The sequence below is a fragment of the Biomphalaria glabrata genome, chromosome 14 (assembly GCF_947242115.1).
Source record: "Biomphalaria glabrata chromosome 14, xgBioGlab47.1, whole genome shotgun sequence".
NCBI classification, from domain to species: Eukaryota; Metazoa; Mollusca; class Gastropoda; family Planorbidae; genus Biomphalaria; species Biomphalaria glabrata.
In genome coordinates, this window is record NC_074724.1 from 28942239 (window position 1) to 28967701 (window position 25463).

General features: G+C 34.8%; 3 protein-coding genes across 3 annotated transcripts; 1 reads left to right on the top strand and 2 right to left on the bottom strand.

Moving 5' to 3' along the window:
* Nucleotides 1-476: 476 nt before the first annotated feature.
* On the top strand, nt 477-11223 carry LOC106058990 (uncharacterized). The gene is made up of 14 exons (XM_056009390.1): nt 477-1047; nt 2501-2577; nt 3428-3543; nt 3754-3812; nt 4207-4490; nt 4613-4696; nt 4844-6809; nt 6990-7033; nt 7449-7518; nt 7648-7751; nt 8190-8289; nt 8599-8768; nt 9175-9298; nt 10106-11223. The coding sequence occupies exons 1-14, from the start codon at nt 940-942 to the stop codon at nt 10379-10381; spliced, it is 3582 nt and encodes a 1193-aa protein (XP_055865365.1). The 5' UTR covers nt 477-939; the 3' UTR covers nt 10382-11223.
* Nucleotides 11224-19865: 8642 nt separating this feature from the next.
* LOC129922719 (uncharacterized) lies at nt 19866-21240 on the bottom strand. The gene is made up of 2 exons (XM_056009659.1): nt 21070-21240; nt 19866-20873 (listed from the first exon to the last, which is right to left on the bottom strand). The coding sequence occupies exons 1-2, from the start codon at nt 21238-21240 to the stop codon at nt 19866-19868; spliced, it is 1179 nt and encodes a 392-aa protein (XP_055865634.1).
* A 121-nt stretch (nt 21241-21361) lies between these two features.
* On the bottom strand, nt 21362-23918 carry LOC129922720 (treponemal membrane protein B-like). Its single transcript, XM_056009660.1, has 2 exons — nt 23889-23918; nt 21362-21931 (listed from the first exon to the last, which is right to left on the bottom strand). Exons 1-2 carry the CDS (start codon nt 23916-23918, stop codon nt 21362-21364), a joined length of 600 nt encoding a protein of 199 aa, XP_055865635.1.
* Between the last annotated feature and the right edge of the window lie 1545 nt (nt 23919-25463).

Below are 25463 nucleotides of genomic sequence, written 5' to 3' on the forward strand. Positions count from 1 at the left end.
AATCTAAATTATTTTATATGCCAATGACACATAAGCAAGACTTTTAAAATCATTTTATTTTTTTTTAATCAGTAATTATTAAATCAATGTAAACAACAAAAAGTTTTTTTTAATTTCATACTTTGAGCTAATTAAGTATCACGTGAATAATCAGTAAATTATGGAAGCATTTTTCTATCTCATTATACCCATATATTTACATATACATATATTCTCAATAACCCATATATTCTCAATATCTTATACATCTAACTATTGCTATGGTAATAGCTGTTATACTTGTTACTACTTAAACTATTAATTTCCCATCCGGACAGCGCCATGGGCTATTTAATTGTATGTCTATTCAAATGCTAAAAATGTTTACACAAGACTCGCTTTGTGAATGATTAGAAACCATGTCATAAAACAATTCAAAAGGCACTATCCAAACAAACTTCTTTTGAATAATTTTTCCAATTTGGTTGAATCAGGAGCGTATCAGACCATATTCGTAGCCATTGAGTGGTCAAGATAGGATAGGCTACCATGTTGGCTATTGTTACTGGAAGGTCGCGTCGTCCACCCGGGGCTTAGTTGGTCACTTGTCACAAGTCGGTTTGGTCCCGCCCTTCCCTTTGACTCTTTATTGTTGGCGTCCATCATCCTATTGGTTAGTAGCGCTTTAGAAGTAGGGGTGGACGTTGGAGAAGACGCTATAAAGATCCCAGAAAAGTTTTATCCTGTCATCAATCTCAATAATCTTGAGGCGCTCACTTCAATTTTTCATTTCTCAGCAAATTTTCTAAAGTTCTTCATCGGATCAGTTGAATCTATTGTGACTCTTTACTTAGAGGAATTGTGTTCAGTTGAGTTTCAATTAACTAAGTGTGATTCTTAACCCGCTGTGGATTAAAGGTTAATTGTTCATTCGTGCACTGATATTCAAAAGGAAAAAAAATGAAAATTGTTTGCAAAAATTCCGTTGAATGCTCTCCATCAAAGTCTGCTACAGACAAGAAAGGTGCTGGAGATCACAACCAGGTCGTCGCTGACCTTCCCCTCGACGTAAGTAGCCTCCATGCTCATTTTTAATAATTATAGGCCACTTGTTTTATGTAGCCTTACCTAGATAAAAACATCTTTTTGTATGAATAGGCTTATGCACTTCTTTAATAAGAAGTTTAAAATCCCATGTGTAGTCTTGACTTCTTAATTTCTTCTTATTGTACGTACTCTCACCATTCTATTGAATAACAAAGTATCTCTACTGGTCATTATCAATACATTCATTGTATATTATAGGCCTAATATTGGTAAATAAAGTTTATTTATAGACCTACATAGGCCAATCATTTCTTCTTAAATTTAAATTTAAAAAAAAAGATGATAAAACAAGCCTTGTCGTTTTTCATTCTTTTCAGGCCTATATTTCTTTTTTTTAGCTGGTAAATTTTAATTTCGAATTTTCTATTTAAATGCACACATTACCAAAAAAAGATTAGACCATTAGGTCTATGTTGTCTTTTCCTATTAAGAATTTCTACACTTACCAATTTTTCCATTAGTAATGTACATAAATAATCAGATATTTATATAAAATGAAAAATCACTTAGATTTAGATGTAGTACCTAAATATATTTATGTATGCATTAAATGAAAAAGAAACACCTCGTCTATGCAATTTTCAATCTCAACATAAAGTGTATTGAGTGTCAATGCACAGTCTCCATATAGATCTCAATGCACTTTGTTTACAATTGCCTAAATACGCCTATATCTCAATGCACTTTGTTTACAATTGCCTAAATAGGCCTATATCTCAATGCACTTCGTTTACAATTGCCTAAATAGGCCTATAGTTAGGAGGGACATAGATCTATAATGTGAAAATATCACTAAAGTTAGGCCTATAGCCTAATGTGCATCTATTATTCAACAATTAAGGCTCAAACTCGTAGCAGACGACTGATAAAGGCGAATTATACTCTACTTACTACAATGTGTAAATTTAAATAATAAATATAATCAAATAATACTAACAGGAAAGGGTGTACAAGTACCCGGTACTTCATTGCTTTATTCACATAAGTGACATACTTTTTTGGATTATATTACTATTGAATATAAATCCAATTTATATTGAAACTTGAAAGAGAATAGAGGCTTCCACTAAAATGCTGTCTTCGCTTACTAAAATCCGACCCATGTTAAGGACCTATGGTCAATGAGAAATCTCGTTTTAATATTATAAATATAGGGCTTGCATGTAACATAGCATTTCCCCACCTTCTATACCATAGTATGTAGGGGAATTAACCTAAACAAATATCTTTCGATATTGTAAATAATTTATTTTTCGATATACTTGTCTTATTTTATGCGCCTTGGCCCTTCATTAGATGTCTGGCTCATGAACAGAGTATAAAACCTTAACACTTTGAAAGTTAGTTTTTCCAGTTATGTAGATCTATTATTTATTTAGTTAGTAGAAACATTCCTGTGATCTCTTTTGTTTAGGATTCTTCTAAGGCTCAGACGCCCAGAGAGACGGTAAAACCAGGCAAGAAACTTGATCTACCAGCCAATTCTCGCAGGTTGGTGCACTCGCAATTTATAATTATAATTATAATTAATTTTTCATTCTTTAAACTATTGTCAAAATTGTTATACCCGTCACCTTAGAAAAATATTGGGCTCCATAGGATCATATCTGTTAAAGCTTATTAAATAGAAAAACATCGAAAAAAAATTATACAATATTAAAAATAGAATATTATTATAGTTATTATTTTACGGAAAATAAATTTCACTTTTTGCTTGCTCTCCACTATCAGAAAATAAACATGCTCTACTTATTCCTCTTAGATCTGTGATATTCATTTCTACTAAATTCTAGGTAAAAAAAACAACAACTATTGGTGCAATGCCCTTAGCCAGAGGCTGAGGCCAAACGGATTATTATAAGATCTAGATCATCTAGTAATCTTTAAGATTAATCTTAGTGATATTAGTGAAGTTAGTCGGTTTAATAGATTTCTATTATTATTATAGGCCTACTTAGAATTTATACTTTTTTTTTTTATAGTTAACTTAGTTATAGGCCTACTGACTAAGTTATACTATTATGATTATCTATAGTCTATACTCATAGACTTGGTCTACTGTCACGGTCTAGACTAGTCTCCTAGTCCTAGTAGGACTTAAACTGAGTAACTGTAACTCACTGAGAGTGAGAATAAGTAACTTTTAAGTCTTCTTGGATGTCTTAGTCAACTTATTAATTTAAAAGCATTACTAAATTGACTAAATCTAAAGCCTTAGCCTTAGCTTAGATGATCAAGCCCTAGATTTAGGTTTAGTTATAACCAGATGTATATTTGTCTAGTGCTCTAGAGATTTGATTAGATTTGTCGTGAGCAACATATTTATAACTATTTTTAACAGAGAGGTTTCTCAAAAGAAACAGAGAAAAAATAGAGGTACTAAAGGTTCAGTCCAAGAGGTGGATAAAAAGTTGGATGTCACTGTCACAGAGGCAAAATCATCTCAAGATAAAGAAGGTGAGATGAGGATCAGGTCCTTAGTTTTATTATGATTTCATTTCTGAGATATGTCGTAAATAGTTTCTCTTATAGACCACATGTTAAGAACTTAAATTTAAAAGAAAAAAAAACTTTATTACTACAAGGGTTAATTATGTAAACACTAATTTCTTTTTGTCTTGTCTAAAGTTACCTAGTAAATTAAAATATGTTTTTTTTATATTAAAGATGCCACTAACGCCAAAAAAGAGGAACCAGCCCAGTATGAATACTTCGATTACCGTGTGGTAAGTTTTTGTGCCATATTTCTTGTGACATTACACTAAACTATTTGTTATTGCTGTGGAATTCATCTGGTAGATTTTATTAATTGACGTCATGTGACAAAAGTAAACACCATCTGAATAATGTATGCATTAACTAATATTTCATGATAATTGGGGTGAGGTGGTAAAGGAACAGGATGTCTCTGATTCCTATCAACTACATTGGGTACCTGTTACTGGTTATGGAAAGTAAAGGCAGTTGGTCATTTTACTTGTCACATAACAACCTTGTTAACCATAGAAACAGAATTTATTGTCTGCCCCATGGGTCACTGGGTCTGATAGGAAAACTTTACTTGTACTTTATTTATGTATTACGTATAGTCTATAGAAACTTATTTTTTTGTTTATCCAGTACCTCGCGGAATCAGATGAGGGGTATACTGAAGTTGTTAGGAAGCACAAGCCAAGACATAATGTATCATCGCTGGATAAAACCTCATCAAACAAAGATAGCTCTTCCTCCACTGACACAGAAAAAAGAAAAAAGGAATCTAGACGGTCCAAAGGCAAATCTTCTGCCACTAACACTGATGTTAAAAAAAAGGAAAATTCTCCCCAGAACAATGGCAAGTCTTCAACTGCTAACCCTGGCAATATGAAAAAGGAACCCACCAGTACTAAAGAAACTGCTAGAAAGTAAGTAACTCTTCTAAACTTATATATAAGTATTTATATTGTGAAAGGAATATTATCGAGTACTAAACATTTAGGAACATGTTTTAGAAATCTATTTACATGCACTTTTATGTCATTCATAGTTCAAAAAGATCTGCACCAGGAGCAAGATCAAAAGCTCAGAGCCACACAGCAAGCACCAGGATGACTGACTTATCAACTAGCAGGTGCCTACTTTTTTTTTCTATGTTCAACCTTTAAAGCTTACCCAAACAGATTTATTTTATTCTAGATGGTAATAAAAATATTAAAATAACAAGCTTAATACTTTTATTGTTTTTTTAGTACCTAAGTTTACTTTTTAACTCCTTTAGGCCCTCTGCCAAGAATCCTAATGTTGAAAAACATCAGCCGTCTGACAAAAGTAATAGCTCACATTCTGACCCAAGCAGTACAGCTAGTACACCAACTTTCCCTAGTGTTTCAAAACCTTTTTTAAAAGGCATCACAAAAAGCTTTTCAAGTGTAGTTGCTGGTACAAATGCCTCAAGCACCACCACCAGATCACGCACTATATGGAATAGTAGTATTGGCAACACTTCAGCAAAGAAAATAGCTTCAGTGTCAGACTCAGGTTGGGTAAAAAATTCAACCCAGAAGCCTTCTCAGCAGTCATCACGAGGTGTTGTAAAACTGTCAAACCAGTCTCAGCCAGACAAAAAACAACCAGAGAAAAACCAAGAGATGTACGGCAGACCTTTTGATGAAAAGGCTACCTATGAAGATGAAGATGTAGGATTTATTTTGCAGGAGTCGACTGATAAAATCCTCCATGCCAACTCATTAGAAAAAAGCACATCATCAGAATCAAGTGTAGATTTGTTAACAAATTCAAGCCATGCTTCCTCCATTCAGTCACTCTTGGGTGTCAATGATGATGCTTCAACTCATTCTGATCTAGAGAAAAAGCAAGAACTAGTCAGCAGCACTTCAGATGAAAGAGCTAACTCCGAAGACAGTGATGATGGATTGACAAGCCTCCAGTCTCATTCCAACTCATCAGAAAAAATCACCTCTTCTGAGTCTAGTGTAGATTTGTTAACAAATTCTAGCCATGCATTCTCCATTCAATCACTCTTAGGTTTCAATAATGAATCTTCAACTCAGTCAAATCTAGAGAAAAAGCGAGAACTAGTCAGCAGCTCTTCAGATGAAAGAGCTAGCTCTGAAGACAGTGATATTGGATGCTCAAGCCTCCAGTCTTATTCTAACTCAGCAGAAAAAAGCACATCTTTTGAATCAAGTGAAAAGTTGATAACAAATTCAAGCCCTGCGTTCTCCATTCAGTCTAATTTAGAGGAAAAGGAAGAACTAGTCAGCAGCTCTTCAGATGAAAGAGCTAGCTCTGAAGACAGAGATATTGGATGCATAATGTCACCAAACAATTCCTCTCAACCAGATGTGAACTGTCACGTGATAAATACATACTCTGATGATGCTTGGCATAATTTTGTCAACCAAACAGAAGCTTTCTTCCAATCTCTACAATCTGAATTTTATAGAAAACAATCAACATATCCAGAGTTTAAGATAGAGCAAGAGCTAGTGAGCAGCTTTTCAGATGAAAGAGCTACATCCGAAGACTGTAATACTGAATGTACTTGTCTAGAAGCGATTGGACCAATTGATTTGAGTCTCAGGCCACAGTACCAATCCACTGCTTCAGAACAATTATGTAATCATAATTTACAAGACTCCCTGATAAAGCCACCAAACAATAATTTGGTGGTCTCTCTGCCTAATGAGATGACCTCTCCAGTGATGAATGTTGACATCAATGATGCTTGGGATGCTCTTGTAAATCAAACACAAGCTTTCTATCAAACTGTTGATGGCCTACAATCAACCCATCCTAAGCTTGAGGAAAATCAAGATGAAAGAGTTACCTATGAAGATAGTGGTGTTGTATGGACAAGCCAGGGAGCAATGACATCATCTGACATGAGCCACAAGCCACATTCCACTTGTTCAGATCAATTAGAAATGCTATGTATATCTATACAAGACAACCTTTTAATGTCACCAAACAATCCCTTGGCCAGCTCTCTACCAGATGAGATGACCTCTCCAGTGATAAATGCTGACATTGCTTACACTACGAGGTTCTTTGAAAACCTGCTTCATCCACAAGATTTTTGTCGTACACCTGGAAAACAGAGGAACACTACCATGACTGACAACAGTAGAGAAAAAAAAGCATTTGGTAACCCATTTCACGTTCCAGCCTTTGACTCTCCATTTCCTTATAGTGACAGAGTGACGAAAAATTCATTGAATCAGGTAAAATCATTATTTCTTTTTTTTTAAATATATATTTCTTACCAAATATTCTTCATGGCGAACAAATTTACTTAAATATAAATGCATACATACCTACTTGAAGACTTAAATAATCTTAAAGTTTTTACATTAAAAAAGAATTGTTCTTGCTTACTTGCAATTTTAAAATTTACTTTACAGAATACTTTGGCCAGCAGTGTTGGACAGTCAGACATTTGCCTTAAGTAAGTTTTGCATATTATTACATATTATTATTATAAATTACTATTCAAAATATTACCATGATGCTTGATCTAGTATTACTAGTAATAAACATTTGTTTATCACAATAAATCATATCAGGATTGATCATTAATTTGTATAAATAAAAAGTAAAAAAAATGTGTCTTTATAATTGTAAATTACATTAGATTTTGTGTACAAATTATCTCTATAAAATAAACAAATTTAACTTTAAACCAAGCAATAGTTAAAATAGTCTAGATAGCTGCCAAGTTGAATGGTATTTGTATAATTAGAATTAGGTCTTAACATTTTCACACATTGGTGGTGCAGCACTTCTTCTTAGTTGTCTTGCTGATAATTACTCAGTGGATCAAAAGGCAAAACATTATCCACAAATTTTCTTTTCTCTTTTAGTCATTCCATTGTTTTTGAAAGTCTTCAGCAGGAGCTTGAAGATGAAAAAGATTTGCGCCAGGCTGTTGAGGTTAGTTGTGTTGTTATTTTAAGAACATGTTACTTCTCTGTGATGTTCTTCTAATAGAAATACTTTGTGCACTTAAATGTAGCCATGTTTGACCTTTGTGTTAATGTTCGCTTCCCTATATGTCCACAGAGAGAGGGTTTGACATCACTTAAAGTGGAAAGAACAATATGGCTTGAAAAGCTGAAAAATGTTGCGCTGAATAATATTAAGAATCTTGAGGAGTTAGTTAAAAGGTACTTATAATGTTATGTTGAGGAGTTAGTTAAAAGGTACTTAAAATGTTATGTTGTGAAGTTAGTTAATTTTATGTTATCTACCCTTCCTCCCTTCCAATGTTCTCCAGTTCAATTAGTTTACATGTCATGGAGGGAATGCTCTCCCCTCATGCTAGTACTGACTTCACTCCATGGCCACACTTGTACTGTAGGCCTATTTATCATGTTAATCTTGGCTGGGTTTAGAAAAAACATTTTATACTGAGCTAGGTCAGAAAATGTAAATCAGAGACAAATTATACAAACATCACTGAATGGGACCATAACGCGCTGAGCATGAAAGATGTGCTATAGAAAAAAAAATTAAAATATGATTAAATAAATAGCTTGCCTGCCTAATCTAAATAAGTAAAAGTATGTTTTTTTAATTATTGATTAAATTTTGTTATGTTTTAGTGCTGGACAGAAAGATGACCGTTATGGTTACTCTCAACTGAAACAGAAAATAAGAGACTGGACTCTCCACTTAGAATTTTGTGACCAAGGTTTAATTGAGGTAAATATAATGTGTTGTTGGTTCTGATTTCTTTGAGAGTTTTGGGATCGTAAATTAAAATATACATTTATAATAAATAAATTGTCTTTGTAATCCTTACAGAATGTGATATATGTTAATATATATTATAATATTTCAATATTTATAGTAATTAATATTCAAAGAAATGTGAAATAAAATTTGTGTGCCAAATAATTTGTGAACTAAAAAAAAAATAAAAAATTAATTATTAGAGAAAGTTAATGTTACTTAAAACACTTCAATACTTCAATATATTGGTAATAAGTTATAAGTTTTGTATTTGTTTAGGCTACACAAGGGGGACTACAGATGACAACTTTAGAAAAATTAATGGACAGCCTTCAGGTATCTTCAGCACCAATCAGTATTGTTACTGAAGCTCCAATTAGTCCAGTATTACTAGAGAGGTACGAATGCACCGTTAGGGCCATACAAAAGTCCTTCCCTGGTTACCCAAGGTGAGTCTTCCCCTGCAATGGTACTTATTGGTTGGTTAAATTTATTTATTGAAATAAATTACAATCATATTTCTGGTTATAACTGTAAGGAATTTAAGTCTTTTTAAAATAGAAAGAAACAAGTGCCAAAACTTTACCCTGTACACCAATTAATTCTGATCCATATTTGAAAGTGAACTGATTGATTCTGTCATTCACTTGATGTATATGTTTTCACTAAACTTTCAATGTTTACTTTTGACAAATAGCTATTTTCAACTTTTCTGCTGATGATAATAACCATCATTTAGGATTTAATGCTTCTTTTAAAATTGTTGTCCTAATTATGAGTGCCCCATCCACTTTTCCAATATTGAAAAATGTTATTAAAAAAACATATTTATAGATCATTTATATTTCCTTTCAGGAGATCCATCATTACAAAACTTGAAGTTTTGAAAGCACTCTCTGGTGGAACACTGAATATGTTCAGCAACTATCGCCTCATCAAAGCTATAACAAATTCAATAATTCAGGACAGGGTGCAACAGGTAGGCACAAACTTTTAATTTTGTTAATCAAAAATTATAGGATAGACAGATGTTTCCAATCTTCTATTATTGGTGTGTCCATTCTATATTGTAATGTAAGTTGGTACCCTGGTCTCATCATGAGGCACAAAAGCATAACCAGTCAGTCATTCATTACTTTTTTAATTCTCTTTCTAAACATAACTTTTTTTTTTTTTGGGGGGGGGGGGGGGAGGGATTATATTAAGATTTATCAAGAAAAAAAGTGCAATAATAAATAAAAATATAACTTTTTACTATTATTAACCTTTGTTGTATATTATATTAAAAGACTGCCTGGTTTGGAAATTCACAATGAAGTCTAGACTTTATTCCATATAAGAAAAAGAAAATCTACACTATGAATGAGCTCTTCTTATAGAAAGTTTTTTCCTTTTTATAAATAAAAGTTGTTTTGTTTCATTGCAAGCAACAGTCTTAGAACTCTGTCAGCCCATTCTTTGGGAGAAACATTTCATGTGTACGTTTCCCCTTTTTAGATGAAAATAAGATTATTGAGTCTGCAAAACCTGTGTACCACAGGACAATAAATAGCATTAACTATTTAAGAGTTCTAAAATAAACTCTTTTAATTTTTTTTGCCTACTGCAATTGAACTCTGTCATAATTTCCTCAAAGGGAAATAACTCATGTAAACATATAAATGTACAATGTGTAGTAAATCCTTCAGTTGGTAATATGAAGCAGCTCTTGATTTTCTTGTACTATTTCTTTTATAAATTTTTTTTGGCTGTCGAGTGTTTACCTTTTGTGATCATTATTCCTCAGCAAAACCTAGCTTCTAACTACCTTGCTTCATGCAGAAGAGTTTACTATACTGCCCCAGGACCAAGATATAGTTGTTTAACTTCCAGTAAAAGAAGATGTAGGACAGCCAGTCGCAGAAGTAGCCATAAGTCAGTAGGTCAGAATGATGAACAAGGTCCAAGTCAAAAAAATGGCCAAAGGACAACAGGTCAGAAAGATGAACGAGGCCAAAGTAAAAATGTTGGCCAAAGTAGATCAAGTAAAAGAGCTAGAAGAGTCAGAATGTTTTTTTTATAATCTATCTATTGGTGCGATGAAACCATCCCAATTGATCAGTTAAATATAAATTGTGTGTATTTGTTTTTTTATGTCTTTCTACTGAGACTTAGGTTTACTATGATGAATGATTAGTTTTATTTTAAATTTAGTATTTTTTTATTTTTTTTATTGAGACAAACTATCACTTGCTATTTCTTGTATTCTTTTCCCTAAACAAAATATACCTTTTCTTTTATCCTAAATTTCCCAATATTTTTTTTTAGCCTCTAATAGCTACATTTCTACTTCAGCAGTTTAAATTATTCTGGATTTAAGATCATGTATGCCAGCATTTTGTTTATATTTGTTCTCAGTGATTTCCCTTAAGTTTAGAAACTGATCAGGAAGTCATTGACTGGTTCTATTTAACTGTCATTTTCACAGTGTGTCTATCACACTATTAGTATTTGTTTCTTTGTATTTGTATCTTATTCTTTGGCTGATTGAAACAATCATTATATTTATAATAGCACAGCATATCTGAAAAAAAAATTAATTCAAGTGTTATTAGGATTTTTGGCATCATTTAGTTGCATTCCAGCTAATTCCAAGATCTCCCGACATTTACTTATATGCTTCAAAGCTAGATTTTTGTGTCTTGTAATAGTTTTGTAACATTTTTAAATTAACTTTGAACATCAGTATCAAATGAAAGTTCAAATCCTTAAATTTATCACTTGATGTAAATTCATTGACTTTAAATAGATATGCACTTCGTATGATTGAATTCCTTTTGTGTTTTTTTAAGCAACTATTCTTTTCTAAAATTTCCCCCATTCAACCCTCGTGCATTGATGATTTTTTCTTTGTTTCCTTTTTACATGTTTACATGTTTATTTTTGATGTTGATGTGGTGATATGAATTTATTTAAATGCATTTTTTTAATTCTATATCTGTGTTTCATCTGTGAACTTTGAAAAAAGATAAATATTAAATTATGAAATCTTTTCAAAGATAGTTGCTTTTTGGTTTTTGTAACACTAAGTGATCAATAAAAAAATTAAACTTTTGATATGGTTTTCTTTAATTTATGTGATAGCAGTGTTGTTGTGTTTGTGTGTGTGTGCCACCTTTTGTAGATGTGATTCAACTTGCCAGTACTTCCAGTACTTAGAAAATTCTAGTGTATCACTAAAACTATTTAAATGAGTTTATCACAATAAAAAAATCATTACCTAGTTTGTAAATGATAATCTACATATTATTATCACCATAATTTTAAGTGACTCAGCATTATAGATATCAAAACCTTGTACATTAAACAATATCATTTGCTTAAAAAAACAATTATTTAGATTTTTAAAATATTTGTAGGATTCTAGGATAGGCTATATATGTATGTAGGAATAAAAGATCATTTAGAATAGGAGAAAAAATGAATTGTATTCACTAACATTATACACAAGTATTTTTCTTAAAAGGGCTACAGATGTCAGTGCAACAGCCCCTTCTGATTACAGCTGCCCAACCTGCGATCGCAGCTGTGTATCAAGGATTGGCATCTTTTATCAAAGAAGAAGTTGCAAAGGGAAAACAAAATCTCAAGAGATGTAAAATACAACAATAAATGATATGAAAGATATAACATATATATATATATGTTATATATATATATATATAGCAGTTTTATTTAATAACAAATTTCATTAATAAATATTATTGTTATTAACTAGTTAAAATTTAATATCCATTGAAACCGGTTATATTTTTAAAAAATATTGTTTTAAAAAACAACAAGGCACAATTATAATGCAATCTAGCAACATACTTTTGTCTTTATAGAAATTATGTATTAGGCCTCTTAAAACCATAATTTCAATTTTTAGTATTTTTTTTATATTAGGCATTCAATAAATATTTCCATACAAATTAATAGGACCTAATCATAGTGCCCAAAATGAAGAGATTACATAAAAAACTCTTTTGAAATGATATTTAAATAGTATAAAATAGTGCAAGACTAACTGACTATGCTTATATAATTTCTTGAAAACGATGAAGGAAGTATAAATTATAAATCTATCGACTATATTAATTCAATGCTACTCTTTTATTTGGACATATAAAAGAAGTTCAATAGAGGTGGTTATTCTTTACAATAATATTTCAATCGGATTAAACTTATATGCACAAAGTATAACTATGTTAAAATTTACTTTTTACATGTTTAAAAACAAGAACAAGGTTACAAAATCCCAAAAATCTGCCCCCGAAGGGGTCCACCCAGGCAGGTAAAAAGGCAGGTTTCAATATTTTCAGAAACAATAGGCCATCAGAATGAAATTCTATTAAAGACAAATGACTGTGAAGAATGTCGAAAGAAGATTGACAGATCTGGTGTGGTGCCCCAGCAGACCAATGGACAGGTGAAAGTGAAGATGAAGCTAGATGTAAACCAGGCCAAACTGATGTCTTATAATGAATATCTAATTGATCTAATCGTTTTGAAAAGGGTCAATCTCTTATTCCTAAAAGAAAAAAAAAACGTTTTCTTAAAAAAAAATCCCCAATTTTTTTTTTTGTTAAGTGTTCTGTATGGATGAAACAGCGCTGCAGTTCACGCGATAATATGAAAAACTATTTATTAATTGTTGTTTTAAATTATGTGAAACTTATATGTATTCAAAATAGATTTTTTCTCTGTAAAAAACTAAACATTTTGTGTAAATATAGTACTTAGTACAGGGGAGTACCTAGGGATTTGGGAGCCCGGGGTATTGACCTCTTCGGGGGCCCCTTGCATTGTAACATGAGATAATGTACTTAATAAATATATAAGCCTACATTCAAATTGTTACAGTATATCAGTAAAATTAAATCATTAAAACTCTTTTAATGAATAATACCTTTGTTTATTGGCGGAATAATGCACAAGTGTCAAATCTCAATTCATATCGCTTCACATCGTATTTTTGTGCAGCAAAGGCATCTATAGCACTATCTACATCAGTATTGTCTAGTATTTGTGACTCCAATGACATTAAAGCCATGCTAAGCCTTTTTTTGAGTCATTGTGCTCCTGAGATAGTTTTTTTTTTATTAACTTGAGCTTTGAGAATGATCTCTCACATGACGCAATGGAAGTGACCTGAGTAAGCATTATTCGATTGGATGTTGTAAGGTTTGAGCTCACATCATTACCATATGAAGCCAGCTTCCTCAATATGTCAATCAGTGATTGTAGCACTGGTTTGTTGATGAAAAGTGCTCGTGCATCCATGACATCTTTTTGAACACGCGATTTTCATGTATTTCACCAAACAGGAAAAAGGAAGACAATTTTTCATCAGCGTGTCCATAGACTCCAACAGGTGTCTTGGTTCAAGAAAAAAACCCAAAGGTGTCCATATGTTTTTCCAGTCTTTGCAATCTGTCCTTCATCTCCAAATGAATTCTGTCCAACACTTTTGTCGCAACACATTTTAATTGCAGCTCTATTGGCAGTACTACAAGTCTTTTCTTTCTTCTGGTTGTTTTGATTACAGGAAATCCATAGCATTCACTACCTTCTTTTGCTCTTTCGATGGATTGGGTGATCAGTTTCGTCAGTTTCTCATCATTTTGCAGAAAGCATGAACGTTTTTTATTTTCTTCAGCAGCTTCCCATTTGTCCAGATTTTTATAGTTTCTTCTGAACCATATTGATTTGGTGAAGGAGATTTGACCAGAATTCCAGGTGCTAAAACTTCATTATTTTCCACTGCATGAAGAAGATTCTGTGCACTGCTTCTAGTGTCCATTCTTTCAGATGTTGATTCAGAAAGTTTCTCATCTTGATGATTTTGTCGAGAGACAAGGAAACCGCCGACGTAGCTTCTTTTCTTGCGGACCTTGTATTACTCTCCTTTTTTAAACTCCAGGCTCCGGCTTCTATCAGTTTAGCTCTTCTCTGGGGAGAATTGGAAAAAAAGGGGAACAATTCATGTACAGTTCCAAAAAAGGTGACAATCAATGAATCTATCTCAGCAGAATGAAGAGCTGCCAGGTTCAGAGAGTGATTAGCACAGTCTTGTCCAATGTCTTGAAGAGTTTTCATAACAAGTTCTTTATAATGTTATCCATCAGGTTTCAAAAATTCAAAGTAATCAATGAATGACTCTTTTATTTCGAAATTAACTACATCCAAGTAACGAACTATTAGGGATAACTGTTCTTGATGAGAAACAACTTGGGTGAAATCAAGCATCAGAGAAAAGTAACAAACTTGCTTGACTTTCCGAACAATTGATTCCCTAACATTATTGCCCATCAAGTTTATGAACTCATATGAATATTTGATGACAAATAATGTGTCTTCCCATCATGGGCGTAGCCAGGATTTTTTTCGGGGGAGGGGGGGGGTTTGGGGGTGGATTTTTTTCTCCCCCCCCCTGCAATTTTTTTTTAATATGTATTTATGTGTGTGTGTGTGTACATAATCTTTATTACATTCTGACCCTTTATTCTTTCGGAAGACGTTTATTGTGCCCTAGAATAGGTTATTCCATAAGTTAGTGGAAAAATTGTATATTTCCCGCCATTACTAGCAAGGGGGTCTAGGGGAGCACTATTTCTGATATCGAAAGGCAACAAAATGCATATTCTGAAGTATCTACACTGCATTTTCCTGCTATTAAAAATTTTATTTCAAAAACCTAATGTGCTATTCTTACTGACTTAGACCCTCCCGCGCCGTTCAGAGCATTTGCCGTCAAGCTGTTTCCATAAAAATCTGTCACTGGTAATGTCTGAAGCCTTTTCCCACCTGCCATGAGGACTTCTATGAATGTGTGGCGTCAAGTTGTACTAGGATATCATCGCAACGCTTCTTATGCGTAATTCTTTTTGTCCCGCAAACCTCATGCGACGCTCTCTCACAATTTTACTAAGGGGTCGACTCCCAGTTCGGCATAGGATTTCCTTGATTTGGACCCGATCTCTATAACTTACTCCTAAAATCTGTATTAGCCATCTTTGTTGAGCCACATTTAGTGTTTTTCAATTTCGGCAGATGACTATTCACTGCACTTTATTAATTGAACCCCGCCACTGGTCAAAATGTGTAACCTCTTGAATACGCTCTTGGAATTAAGTGACTGTAGTTTGCTTTAGATTTTATATCGAAAAGAGAAGTTTTATCTTCAAAATCATCTGTTGAGTGTTTTCGACCTCAAAATGCTCTGTTGGTGGATCTTAAACTCAAAACTATCTGGAGGGGTTTAAAACTTTAAAAAAAGCACTCTGTAGGAGAGGGATTTAAACTCAAATCCCCCGATTGGATTGGCTACGCTCAAATAATTTTAGTGTGTAATTTGCTTTTTTTTTATATTGAAGAGGTATTTTTAGCATCAAACCCCCCTGAAGGAGGGTTTAAACTCAAAACCCCATTTTGGCAACGCTCAAAGCATTTTGCTTTTTTTTCTTACACTGAAGATGTATTTGTTAGCTTCAAACCCCCTGGCGGGGGGTTTAAACTCAAAACCCCTTTGGCTACGCTCATAGATTTTAGAGTGAGTAATTTGCTTTTATTTATATTGAAGAGGTACTTTTTAACTTCAAACTCCACTGGAGAGGAGTTTAAACTCGAAACCCCTTTGACTACATTCATAACATTTTTAATTGTATAATTTGCTTTGTTTTTATTATTAAAGAGGTATTTTTTACCCTCAAACCCCGCTGAAGTAGGGCTTTAAACTCAAAACTGAGTCAAAACCCATTTAGCTACGCTCATAACATTTTGAGTGTGTAATTGGCTTTTTTTTTATATTGAAGTGGGGGTTTATCGTAAATTTTGGAGGGGTTTAAAATCAAAATCTTCCTTAACTGTGCTCTTGAAATTTGGGGATTTCCGTTTGCATTTTTTTTTGTTTTGTTTTATAAAAGAGGGAGATTTAACTGCAAAAAACCCAGGTAGGGGGTTTTAAACTCAAACCCCCTGGTAGGGGTTTTAAACTCAACCCCCCCTGGTAGGGGTTTTTAAACTCGAACCCCCCTGGTAGGGGGTTTTTAAACTCGAACCCCTCTGGTAGGGGGTTTTAAACTTAAACCCCCCTTGGTTGTGCTGGGGCAAGTGATGGTTTAGTATTAAAATCTCACCTAAAATAAACAAAATCAAAGCAAAAAATCAGTCACTAAATCCCCCCCCCCCTGCGGGGTTTTTTTTTCGGGGGGGGGGGATACGCCCATGCTTCCCATATTCGATTCTAAATTTCCAAAACGAAATCTTTCATAAAATAATTATGATAAATTTATGTGCAATTAGATAAACTCTGTTGCCATATTTGACTTTTCTATTTTAAAACGTCATGTTTTTTGCATGAAAAGGCAAGGGGCGATAGTGTGAAAATGATTAATCCTCGCTACTTTTTATCATTTCTGCTAATGATTGCATTTGGTTTTAAAGAATAGGAGGTGGGGCGACTCGAATATCAGTGGCGTAGCTAGGAATGTACGGGTGATGCGGGCCGCACGGGCCATCAAGAGGTGGGGGGGGGGTCATCAAGCTATGGACAAACTTTCTCAATAAAACAACACAATGTAATTATATAAATAAAAACAAACCGATGTATTTGTTTGTGTAATTTGTTATGTTCTACATTGAATTTTACCAGATTTGTTTCAATCTCTAAAGGCAACCCATTTTTCTAAAAGCCTTACATGATGTTACTTCATTGTTTAATGCTCTGGTAATGGCAGTGGCGTAGCTATGGTGTTTGATGGATAGATGCTACGCATTTAAAAATGCATTATTTTGAAAAGCATCATTCGCAATCCTTTATAGATTGAATTATTATCGGCAAGACAGCGGTGTTTCTGTCCAGGGCTATTGCAAGAGAGGATTTGAGCCTTTTCAAACCCTCACTCAAATGGAATCGGATGATGATGATGATGATCCACATTAATATATACTTAAGCAAACCAATATACTAATAAAGAAAAACAACATATTTTTTAGTGTCCATCCTATTATTTTATTAAGCATAATTAATGCATTTTAAAAATTTCTAAAAAAAGTTGAAATTTTAATTTTTGGCCAACTAAAAGATAACTTAGAAATTTATTCCTGAAATATAAAAATCTGGTTTTCGGCCAAGTCTTGAAGTCTTGGAACAGCGCTGGCTTCCACGGTGGGTGTGGCTTGTCTAAAAACCTAGAAGATAGCAAATAGAAAGAAACCTTTCAGTTAATATCTGGCTAGGGTTACAGGTCCTTCTAATGAACATACGAGTCAATGACTGCTCGTTTATAGTAGCGTGTTCCGGGCTGTGGTTCTCTGCTTCATACAGGAGACGAGTATGCAAATAGGGAAGCAGAAAGGAACCCAGTTAGTCTTAGGACTAAGTCCATTGCACTGCATGGGATGAAAGAAAACCCCAACAAACATGTCACTATTCACACTGTTCCTGAAGGGTTCGTTTTTTTTTTTCACTTTGAGCTCGCTTCTAATCCACTTATCTTGGGGTACGAACCATCAGTAATTGGGATGTAATAATTGACACCATGGGTCCTTATAAAGATACAAGCACAATTTTAGTCCATTTAGCAGGGTGTCATAAGGGAGGCAACCCATGCTTTAAAACGACGGTGTAGACTGTATAGTGTGGAACAAGGGAGGCAACCCATGCTTTTAAACGACGGTGTAGACCAGGCATGTCAAACTCATTAAGGTGTATGGGCCACATAAAAAACTTACTATGACCTGAGGGGCCGCAGCCAAAAATCAGTTGCAAAACAGCCTATTAGTTTTATGTAAATTATAAACAATACAATAGAATACATTATTTAATGGCATACCTGTCCCATAGTTAGCTAAATTTGTAGTACTATTTCGTAATTATAAATTACTATGATTACACACTGCTCTCTTCGTCCTGATGCTTAACATTCATCCTGAGATACAAGTTTATAAATGTCATGTTGAAGCTTGTTTGCCACTGACACTTTCATCACTGACGACAAATTTTGATCAGATAATCTCGAACGGGAAGTGTTTTTGTAGCTTTCATTATAGAAAAGAACTGCTCACAGAGATCAGTGCTTCCAAACATAGCAAGAATTCGGGCTGCAAATGTCCGCAATTCAACGTTCCTTACAAGTAAATAACTGTAAAATTTTGGCACAGCCACTTCTATTTAGTTCGCTTTCAACAAAGATCCAGACTGCTTTTCCATCAGCTCTAGTTGCACATTATAACATCATTTTAGGAAGGCAAATGAAAATGGAAATACAAACAACAAAAATTCTTACTCGTATAAAACGAAGTCAAGAAAACGGTCATTGAAAAGCATCTACTAATGATTCCAGGTGTAGGATATATTTACCAAATGTTGTAGCCGTATTTAATATTTTTAGTTTCTGACACGTTGAGAAGTGAACAAGATTTTCTATTCATATTTGATTTATCCACAGTCGTAATTTTGCTTGAAAGCACTTGACATGATCACATGCAGTTGTGACAATTTTGTCTTTACTTTGAAGTTTCAAATTCAAGTCTTGCAGGTGACCATTGAGATCAACTATAAATGCAAAATCCTGAATCCATTCGTCTGTTTGGAAATGTTCAACAGGTTCATCTTTCATGTTCAGAAACTATACATTTTCTTCACGCAGTGCAAAAAATCTTAGCTTTAACGACACACTCCTTCATAAAATCACATTCACTAAATTTCACTAAATGATTTGCTATGGCTTGCAGTTAAGTTTGACAAAATGTAGCTTGCTTTCACCGCAAACTCATTCTCGTTGTTCAAATTAACAAATACTTGTTTCAATTCAAGTAGCTTGCGTAATAGTCTAACATTATTTTGATATTTTTTAGCTGGCCAAGCGGGCCGCATGCAAGGTGGTCGCGGACCGCATGCGGCCCCCAAACGCCGCGTTTGACATGCCTGGTGTAGACTGTATAAGTGTGGAACAAGGGAGGCAACCCATGCTTTTAAACGACGGTATATACTGTATAGTGTGGAACAAGGGAGGCAGCCCATGCATTTAAACGACGATGTATACTGTATAGTGTGGAACATGGGAGACAACCCATGCTTTTAAACGACGGTGTATACTGTATAGTGTGGAACAAGGGAGGCAGCCCATGCAATTATTTAATGGCAATAACTTGCTATTTCGCCAATAACCCATCAAAAAATGTAATAATTACTAAATAATTTTAAGTCTTTGTAATGTCAACCACTGTTGTATCAGGAGAATTATAATAAAAATAATTATACATTTAATAGGTGTGGGGATTATCATATTTACAATAACAAAATTGAAAACCACCATACCTCAGTTTCATGTAGTTGGTCCCTCTCAAAATCAGTTAGGGCCTGCCAATGCTGCGCAGATATGTGCCCCCTCTCCTCAGCTTTTGATCCAACTGACTCATTCTCCTTAGCTTCTGATTCAACTGACTCATTCTCCTCGCTTCTGATCCAACTAACTCATTCTCCTTAGCTTCTGATCCAACTGACTCATTCTCCTCAGCTTTTAATCCAACTGACTCATTCTCCTTAGCTTCTGATTCAACTGACTCATTCTCCTAGTTTCTGATTCAACTGACTCATTCTCCTCAGCCTCTGATTCAACTGACTCATTCTCCTCAGCTTCTGATTCAACTGACTCATTCTCCTCAGCTTCTGATTCAACTGACTCATTCTCCTCAGCTTCTGATTCAACTGACTCATTCTCCTCAACTTTTGATCCAACTGACTCATTCTCCTCAGCTTCTGATTCAACTGACTCATTCTCCTCAGCTTCTGATCCAACTGACTCATTCTCCTTAGCTTCTGATCCAACTGACTCATTCTTCTCAGCTTCTGATCCAACTGACTCATCATCAGCTTCTAATCCATCTGACTCATTGCCCTCATCTTCTGATCCAACTGACTCATTCTCCTCAGCTTCTGATCCAACTGACTCATTCTCCTCATCTTCTGATCCAACTGACTCATCATCAGCTTCTAATTCATCTGACTCATTCCCCTCAGCTTCTGATCCAACTGACTCATCATCAGCTTCTGATCCAACTGACTCATTCTTCTCAGCTTCTGATCCAACTGACTCATTCCCCTCAACTTCTGATCCAACTGACTCATTCTCCTCATCTTCTGATCCAACTGACTCATCATCAGCTTCTAATTCATCTGACTCATTCCCCTCAGCTTCTGATCCAACTGACTCATCATCAGCTTCTGATCCAACTGACTCATTCTTCTCAGCTTCTGATCCAACTGACTCATTCCCCTCAACTTCTGATCCAACTGACTCATTCTCCTCAGCTTCTGATCCAACTGACTCATCATCAGCTTCTAATCCATCTGACTCATTCACCTCAGCTTCTGATCCAACTGACTCATCATCAGCTTCTGATCCAACTGACTCATTCTTCTCAGCTTCTGATCCAACTGACTCATTCCCCTCAACTTCTGATCCAACTGACTCATCATCAGCTTCTAATCCATCTGACTCATTCCCCTCAGCTTCTGATCCAACTGACTCATTCCCCTCAGCTTCTGATCCAACTAATTCCCCTCAGCTTCTGATCCAACTGACTCATTCTCCTCAACTTCTGATCCAACTGACTCATCATCAGCTTCTAATCCATCTGATATATTCCCCTCAGCTTCTGATCCAACTGACTCATTCCCCTCAGCTTCTGATCCAACTAATTCCCCTCAGCTTCTGATCCAACTGACTCATTCTCCTCAACTTCTGATCCAACTGACTCATTCTCCTCAGCTTCTGATCCAACTGACTCATCATCAGCTTCTAATCCAGCTTGCTCGTGTGCCTCAGCTTCTAAATCGGCTCTCTGGAAAGCCCCAGCTAATAATCTGGCCTGCTCACGATCCCGAGCTTCCATTTCGGATCTCTGGAAAGCCTCAGCTAATAATCTGGCTTGCTCACGTGCTGGAGCTTGTAATTCGTATTGCTCGAATGCCTGAGATCATAATCTTCTTTGTTGACGATTTGGCCTATAAATATCATTGGCTTGCTGGTACGAAAACACGAAAACTGGCTAGATTTTTTTCTTCTTTTCGTTTGGCACTGGCTTGCTCTTGTGCTTCTTTAGAACTGGCTTGCTCTTGTGCTTCTTTAGAACTGGCTTGCTTGTGTGCTTCTTTAGAACTGGCTTGCTTGTGTGCTTCTTTAGAACTGGCTTTCTCTTGCGCTTCTTTAGAACTGGCTTTCTCTTGCGCTTCGTTAGAACTGGCTTGCTCGTGTGCTTCTTTAGAACTGGCTTGCTTGTGTGCTTCTTTAGAACTGGCTTGCTTGTGTGCTTCTTTAGAACTGGCTTTCTCTTGCGCTTCTTTAGAACTGGCTTTCTCTTGCGCTTCTTTAGAACTGGCTTGCTCGTGTGCTTCTTTAGAACTGGCTTGCTTGTGTGCTTCTTTAGAACTGGCTTGCTTGTGTGCTTCTTTAGAACTGGCTTTCTCTTGTGCTTCTTTAGAACTGGCTTGCTCATGTGCTTCTTTAGAACTGGCTTGCTCATTTACATCTTCATATTGACTGGGTTTCTTATATGCTCTCTCTAGGCTTGGTTCGTGGATGTACTAATTGTTTACGTGTAGATTTGTCAATTATGGGAGTTATCTAAAGAAATTTAACTTGGAAGGTTACATAAAAATTGAGTTGGGAATATTTTGGCACTTAATCCGTTTACGACGCCTGGACGCGACAGTCCCTCCTTACCTCGTTTGTTTGTACTACCTCCTCATATTACCGCCTCCTCCCCCGTACGTTTGATATACACTCTCGGTGTCACAAGGTGGTAAAAGTAAAGTACCGGTAAGTAACGAGATGGATGGAGGAGGAAATAGGAGCGTTTCAAACAATAGGGAGGAAACAGTCTAGTCAAGACAAAAAAGAGAGGCGTCTCCGACGCACTGCCCCACCCTTCTCTGGTGTCCTCTGAGCCCTGTCCCACCCCACAATTCATCCGTGAAGACAAGCAATATAACACTGCCTGACTCGTATAGATGTCCAGTCCATCTCAATGACCACCAACTAGATGTAGATCTAATTGTTATATCTACAACGTGGTCACAAGTTGTACAATAACTTGTGTCTTGGAGAGCGCGATTGAACTCTACTGTGTGGACAGTAAGCAAGAACACTGCCTGACTCGTCAAGATGTCCAGTTCATCTCAATGACCACCAACTAGATGTAGATCTAATTGCAATCCCTTCAATGTTGTAACACGAGGATAATGTGTAAACTTACTCTAAAGCAAAATCTTATCTTATCTTATATAATACAGACGTTACTTCAAAAAAGAAGATGATTATGTCCTACGCGTCATGCATTTAGTCATGCATATTAGCCAATGACTTAAATTCTGCCAAGTCACTGGTTTTCCTGGCTAGCTCAGGCAACCCATTCCATGCTCTAATAGCACTACGGAAGAAGGAGTATTTGTACAAATTTGTCCTAGCATATGGTAAATGGTAAAATAAACAGGGTCAGACTTTTTAGGTTGTGTATGAGTTGTATATGTCCTTGGGTAATGTGGTAGGCCAATCAGTATCGGAGCAGAAAAACAATTTTCTTTTTAGTAAAATGTTAATAAATTGTATAAAATGCAAAACTGACATTCTACACATCATCCCCCGCCCCAATTCTATTTGCTGAAATAATGGCATTCAGTATTGATACACTATTCTATATTTTCATATGCGGTAGGCTAATAGTTTAGAAACTTTGCATTTATCAGAAATTAATACAACAAAAGCTACATAACAAAATATATTTGAAAGCTATTGGAATAGGCTTACAACAGAACTTATTTCAGCGTACCCCAAACATGTTTTCAAATTAGTTAGAAGTAGGCCTATCACCAATTCCTTACACGCTGTGGTGTCTTGGAGGATAATCTCGAGTCTTGGGTTAATACTGGTATCTTACGTCTCTATAACATCCCTATTTATTTCCATTTACTATATATGATCATCAATAACTTGTTAAACCCACCGTGGCATATGGCCTACATATTTATTTTGTCTTGCAACGCGTTAGGCTATTTAAGCCAGAAATGAATCAAAATATGTCGTCAGTGGTATCTGGCACATGGCCTCGACAACTGTCAATTTTCGTCTTTAAAGCTTACACTATTGCCATTTACATAATCCAAACCTAGAATTGAAATGAAATACATGAAATATTCAATTGGGACAAGACTCATTTCAAAGTAAATAATAAAGAAAGAAAACCCCAAGCAGATGCCATAACGTATATGTCGGCAATGAGGGAAATCATTTATATAATAAAAGTCCCCCAGTATGTCCTTGTTTAAACATTTTAAAACCCGACAAATACAGTAAAAAATTAAAAGATAATATTCTTATTCTTTTTACAAAAAGGTCTAAATTAAACAGTTTATGGGGAGTTCTTCAAATTTCAACTCAAAATGTTGTCAAGAAAGGTAAATTATTTTTAAGAGGACTAGTTACATTAACAATATTACATTTTATCCCCAAACCTTTTCATTTGTGTTAATTTTAGGTATTGACCTTTAAGCCATTCAATGTCTTTGGTGCCATCGTTAGGGCCCAAGGCTGCAAAAGAGTGAGCTCCTGCCCTTAATTTGGTCAACATTAAAGGTTCGAGCGTGTGTTGGAGGGGCAGGGGGCATTGCTAGTTCTGGATTTACCTGTAGCCAACAGAAGCTATAAGAAAGCTAGACGCCCCCATAATTTATCCAGAGATAAATGCAATTATTTTGAAGAAAGAGCAAATAAAAACTCCCTTTTTGTTGATTACCGATAGCCACCAGACCACTTAAGGCCTTATCAACTCTACATCTAGTCCTGGATATTGCATTTATGTGAAACAAGATGCCTATCGGACCAAGTTGTCAAATAACTTTGAGGAGCGCCATTGAATTCCAATGTGTGGACAGCTAGCAACAACACCTGACACAAAGCGTCAAGATGTGCAGTCCATTTGAATGACCCACAAAAGAGTTTATAGAGCTCATTAAACTCTCTTCAGTGTTGTGTGTTAGGCCTACACATAAATCTCAAACACAAATGGAGTGTTTGTTTGTGTACGCGTAATGCAATGTAATGTGGTGGCTGGTTTAGAAAAAAAGTTCCTAAATCTCATTTTAATTACAATTATCTTATATTAAATGCAATGGAAATACCCCACCCCCTAAACCCTTTCATTCAATAAACCATTTAATAAACTTTGACAAAGTCTTGAATTTAATATTTTACTATCATATCTTCTAGTTCATTTAGAACAGTGGTTCCCTGACTTTTTTTGTCTCGTAGACCCCTTGCCATGTTTTTTATTTTTCAGTTGACCCCATGCATTTATCCACTTCAATTATTTCCCCCATGTTTCGAAGCCCTGTATTTTAATTGGTGAAATTCAAATGTAAATGAAGCAAATTAAAATTTTATGTGCATAACATGAATTAAATCAACAAAAAAATAACATAATATGTAACCTTTTAATTAAAATTTTCATGATTTCATTATTGGACTCAATTTAGTTTGGTTTAATATTATATAACTTCTAAGTTAAATAATAATTGACTGTTTTAACTTTGGAAATTGTGAAAATTCATCGCGTCCAATGATTCATTTATTGTATCCTCACTACAAACACTGATATCACGACTTCGTATTGATCAAATAGGTTATGACCTTGTAGCTGTAACGTTAAACTCATTAAATTTATGAAACAAGTCGAACAGACTCTGTTCAAGAGACTATGTCTGCTTTGTTTTAAAATTGGATATTTAGCGTCCAAGAACTCAGAAAAGAGAAAAAAATATATATTGTCAGAACTTTCGACCAATATCATACTTCAGTGTGAAGAAGCTATGGGTAAAAATTTCAGACAAAGAGCAGTTCTTTATGTTCTTAAATGTGATAAGCCTAATTGTATACTTTAATGTTAAACATGAAACAATACATTTTCAAATAAGTGAGATTATGGTCAAAAGTTTAAATAATCTTTTTTATTGATCACTTAGTTTTGAAAAAAAACTTAAATACATAATTTTAACCAAAAAGCTGGTAATCAAAAATTGAAGCATTTCATAATTTGATATTTATTTTAAAAAGCCACATGAG

What these genes read in the sequence shown, in the direction of transcription:
- LOC106058990 (XM_056009390.1), top strand. Translation starts at nt 940, where the DNA reads ATGAAAATTGTTTGCAAAAATTCCGTTGAATGCTCTCCATCAAAGTCT. An exon ending in ATCATCTCAAGATAAAGAAG is followed by an intron (nt 3,544 to 3,753) that starts GTGAGATGAGGA and finishes TTTATATTAAAG; the next exon opens with ATGCCACTAACGCCAAAAAA. An exon ending in TCCTTCCCTGGTTACCCAAG is followed by an intron (nt 8,769 to 9,174) that starts GTGAGTCTTCCC and finishes ATTTCCTTTCAG; the next exon opens with GAGATCCATCATTACAAAAC.
- LOC129922720 (XM_056009660.1), bottom strand. Translation starts at nt 23,918, where the DNA reads ATGGCACCAAAGACATTGAATGGCTTAAAG. An exon ending in AGACATTGAATGGCTTAAAG is followed by an intron (nt 21,932 to 23,888) that starts GTCAATACCTAA and finishes GTAAACAATTAG; the next exon opens with TACATCCACGAACCAAGCCT.
- LOC129922719 (XM_056009659.1), bottom strand. Translation starts at nt 21,240, where the DNA reads ATGGAAGCTCGGGATCGTGAGCAGGCCAGATTATTAGCTGGGGCTTTC. An exon ending in AAGTTGAGGAGAATGAGTCA is followed by an intron (nt 20,874 to 21,069) that starts GTTGGATCAGAA and finishes GAGGGGAATGAG; the next exon opens with TCAGTTGGATCAGAAGCTGA.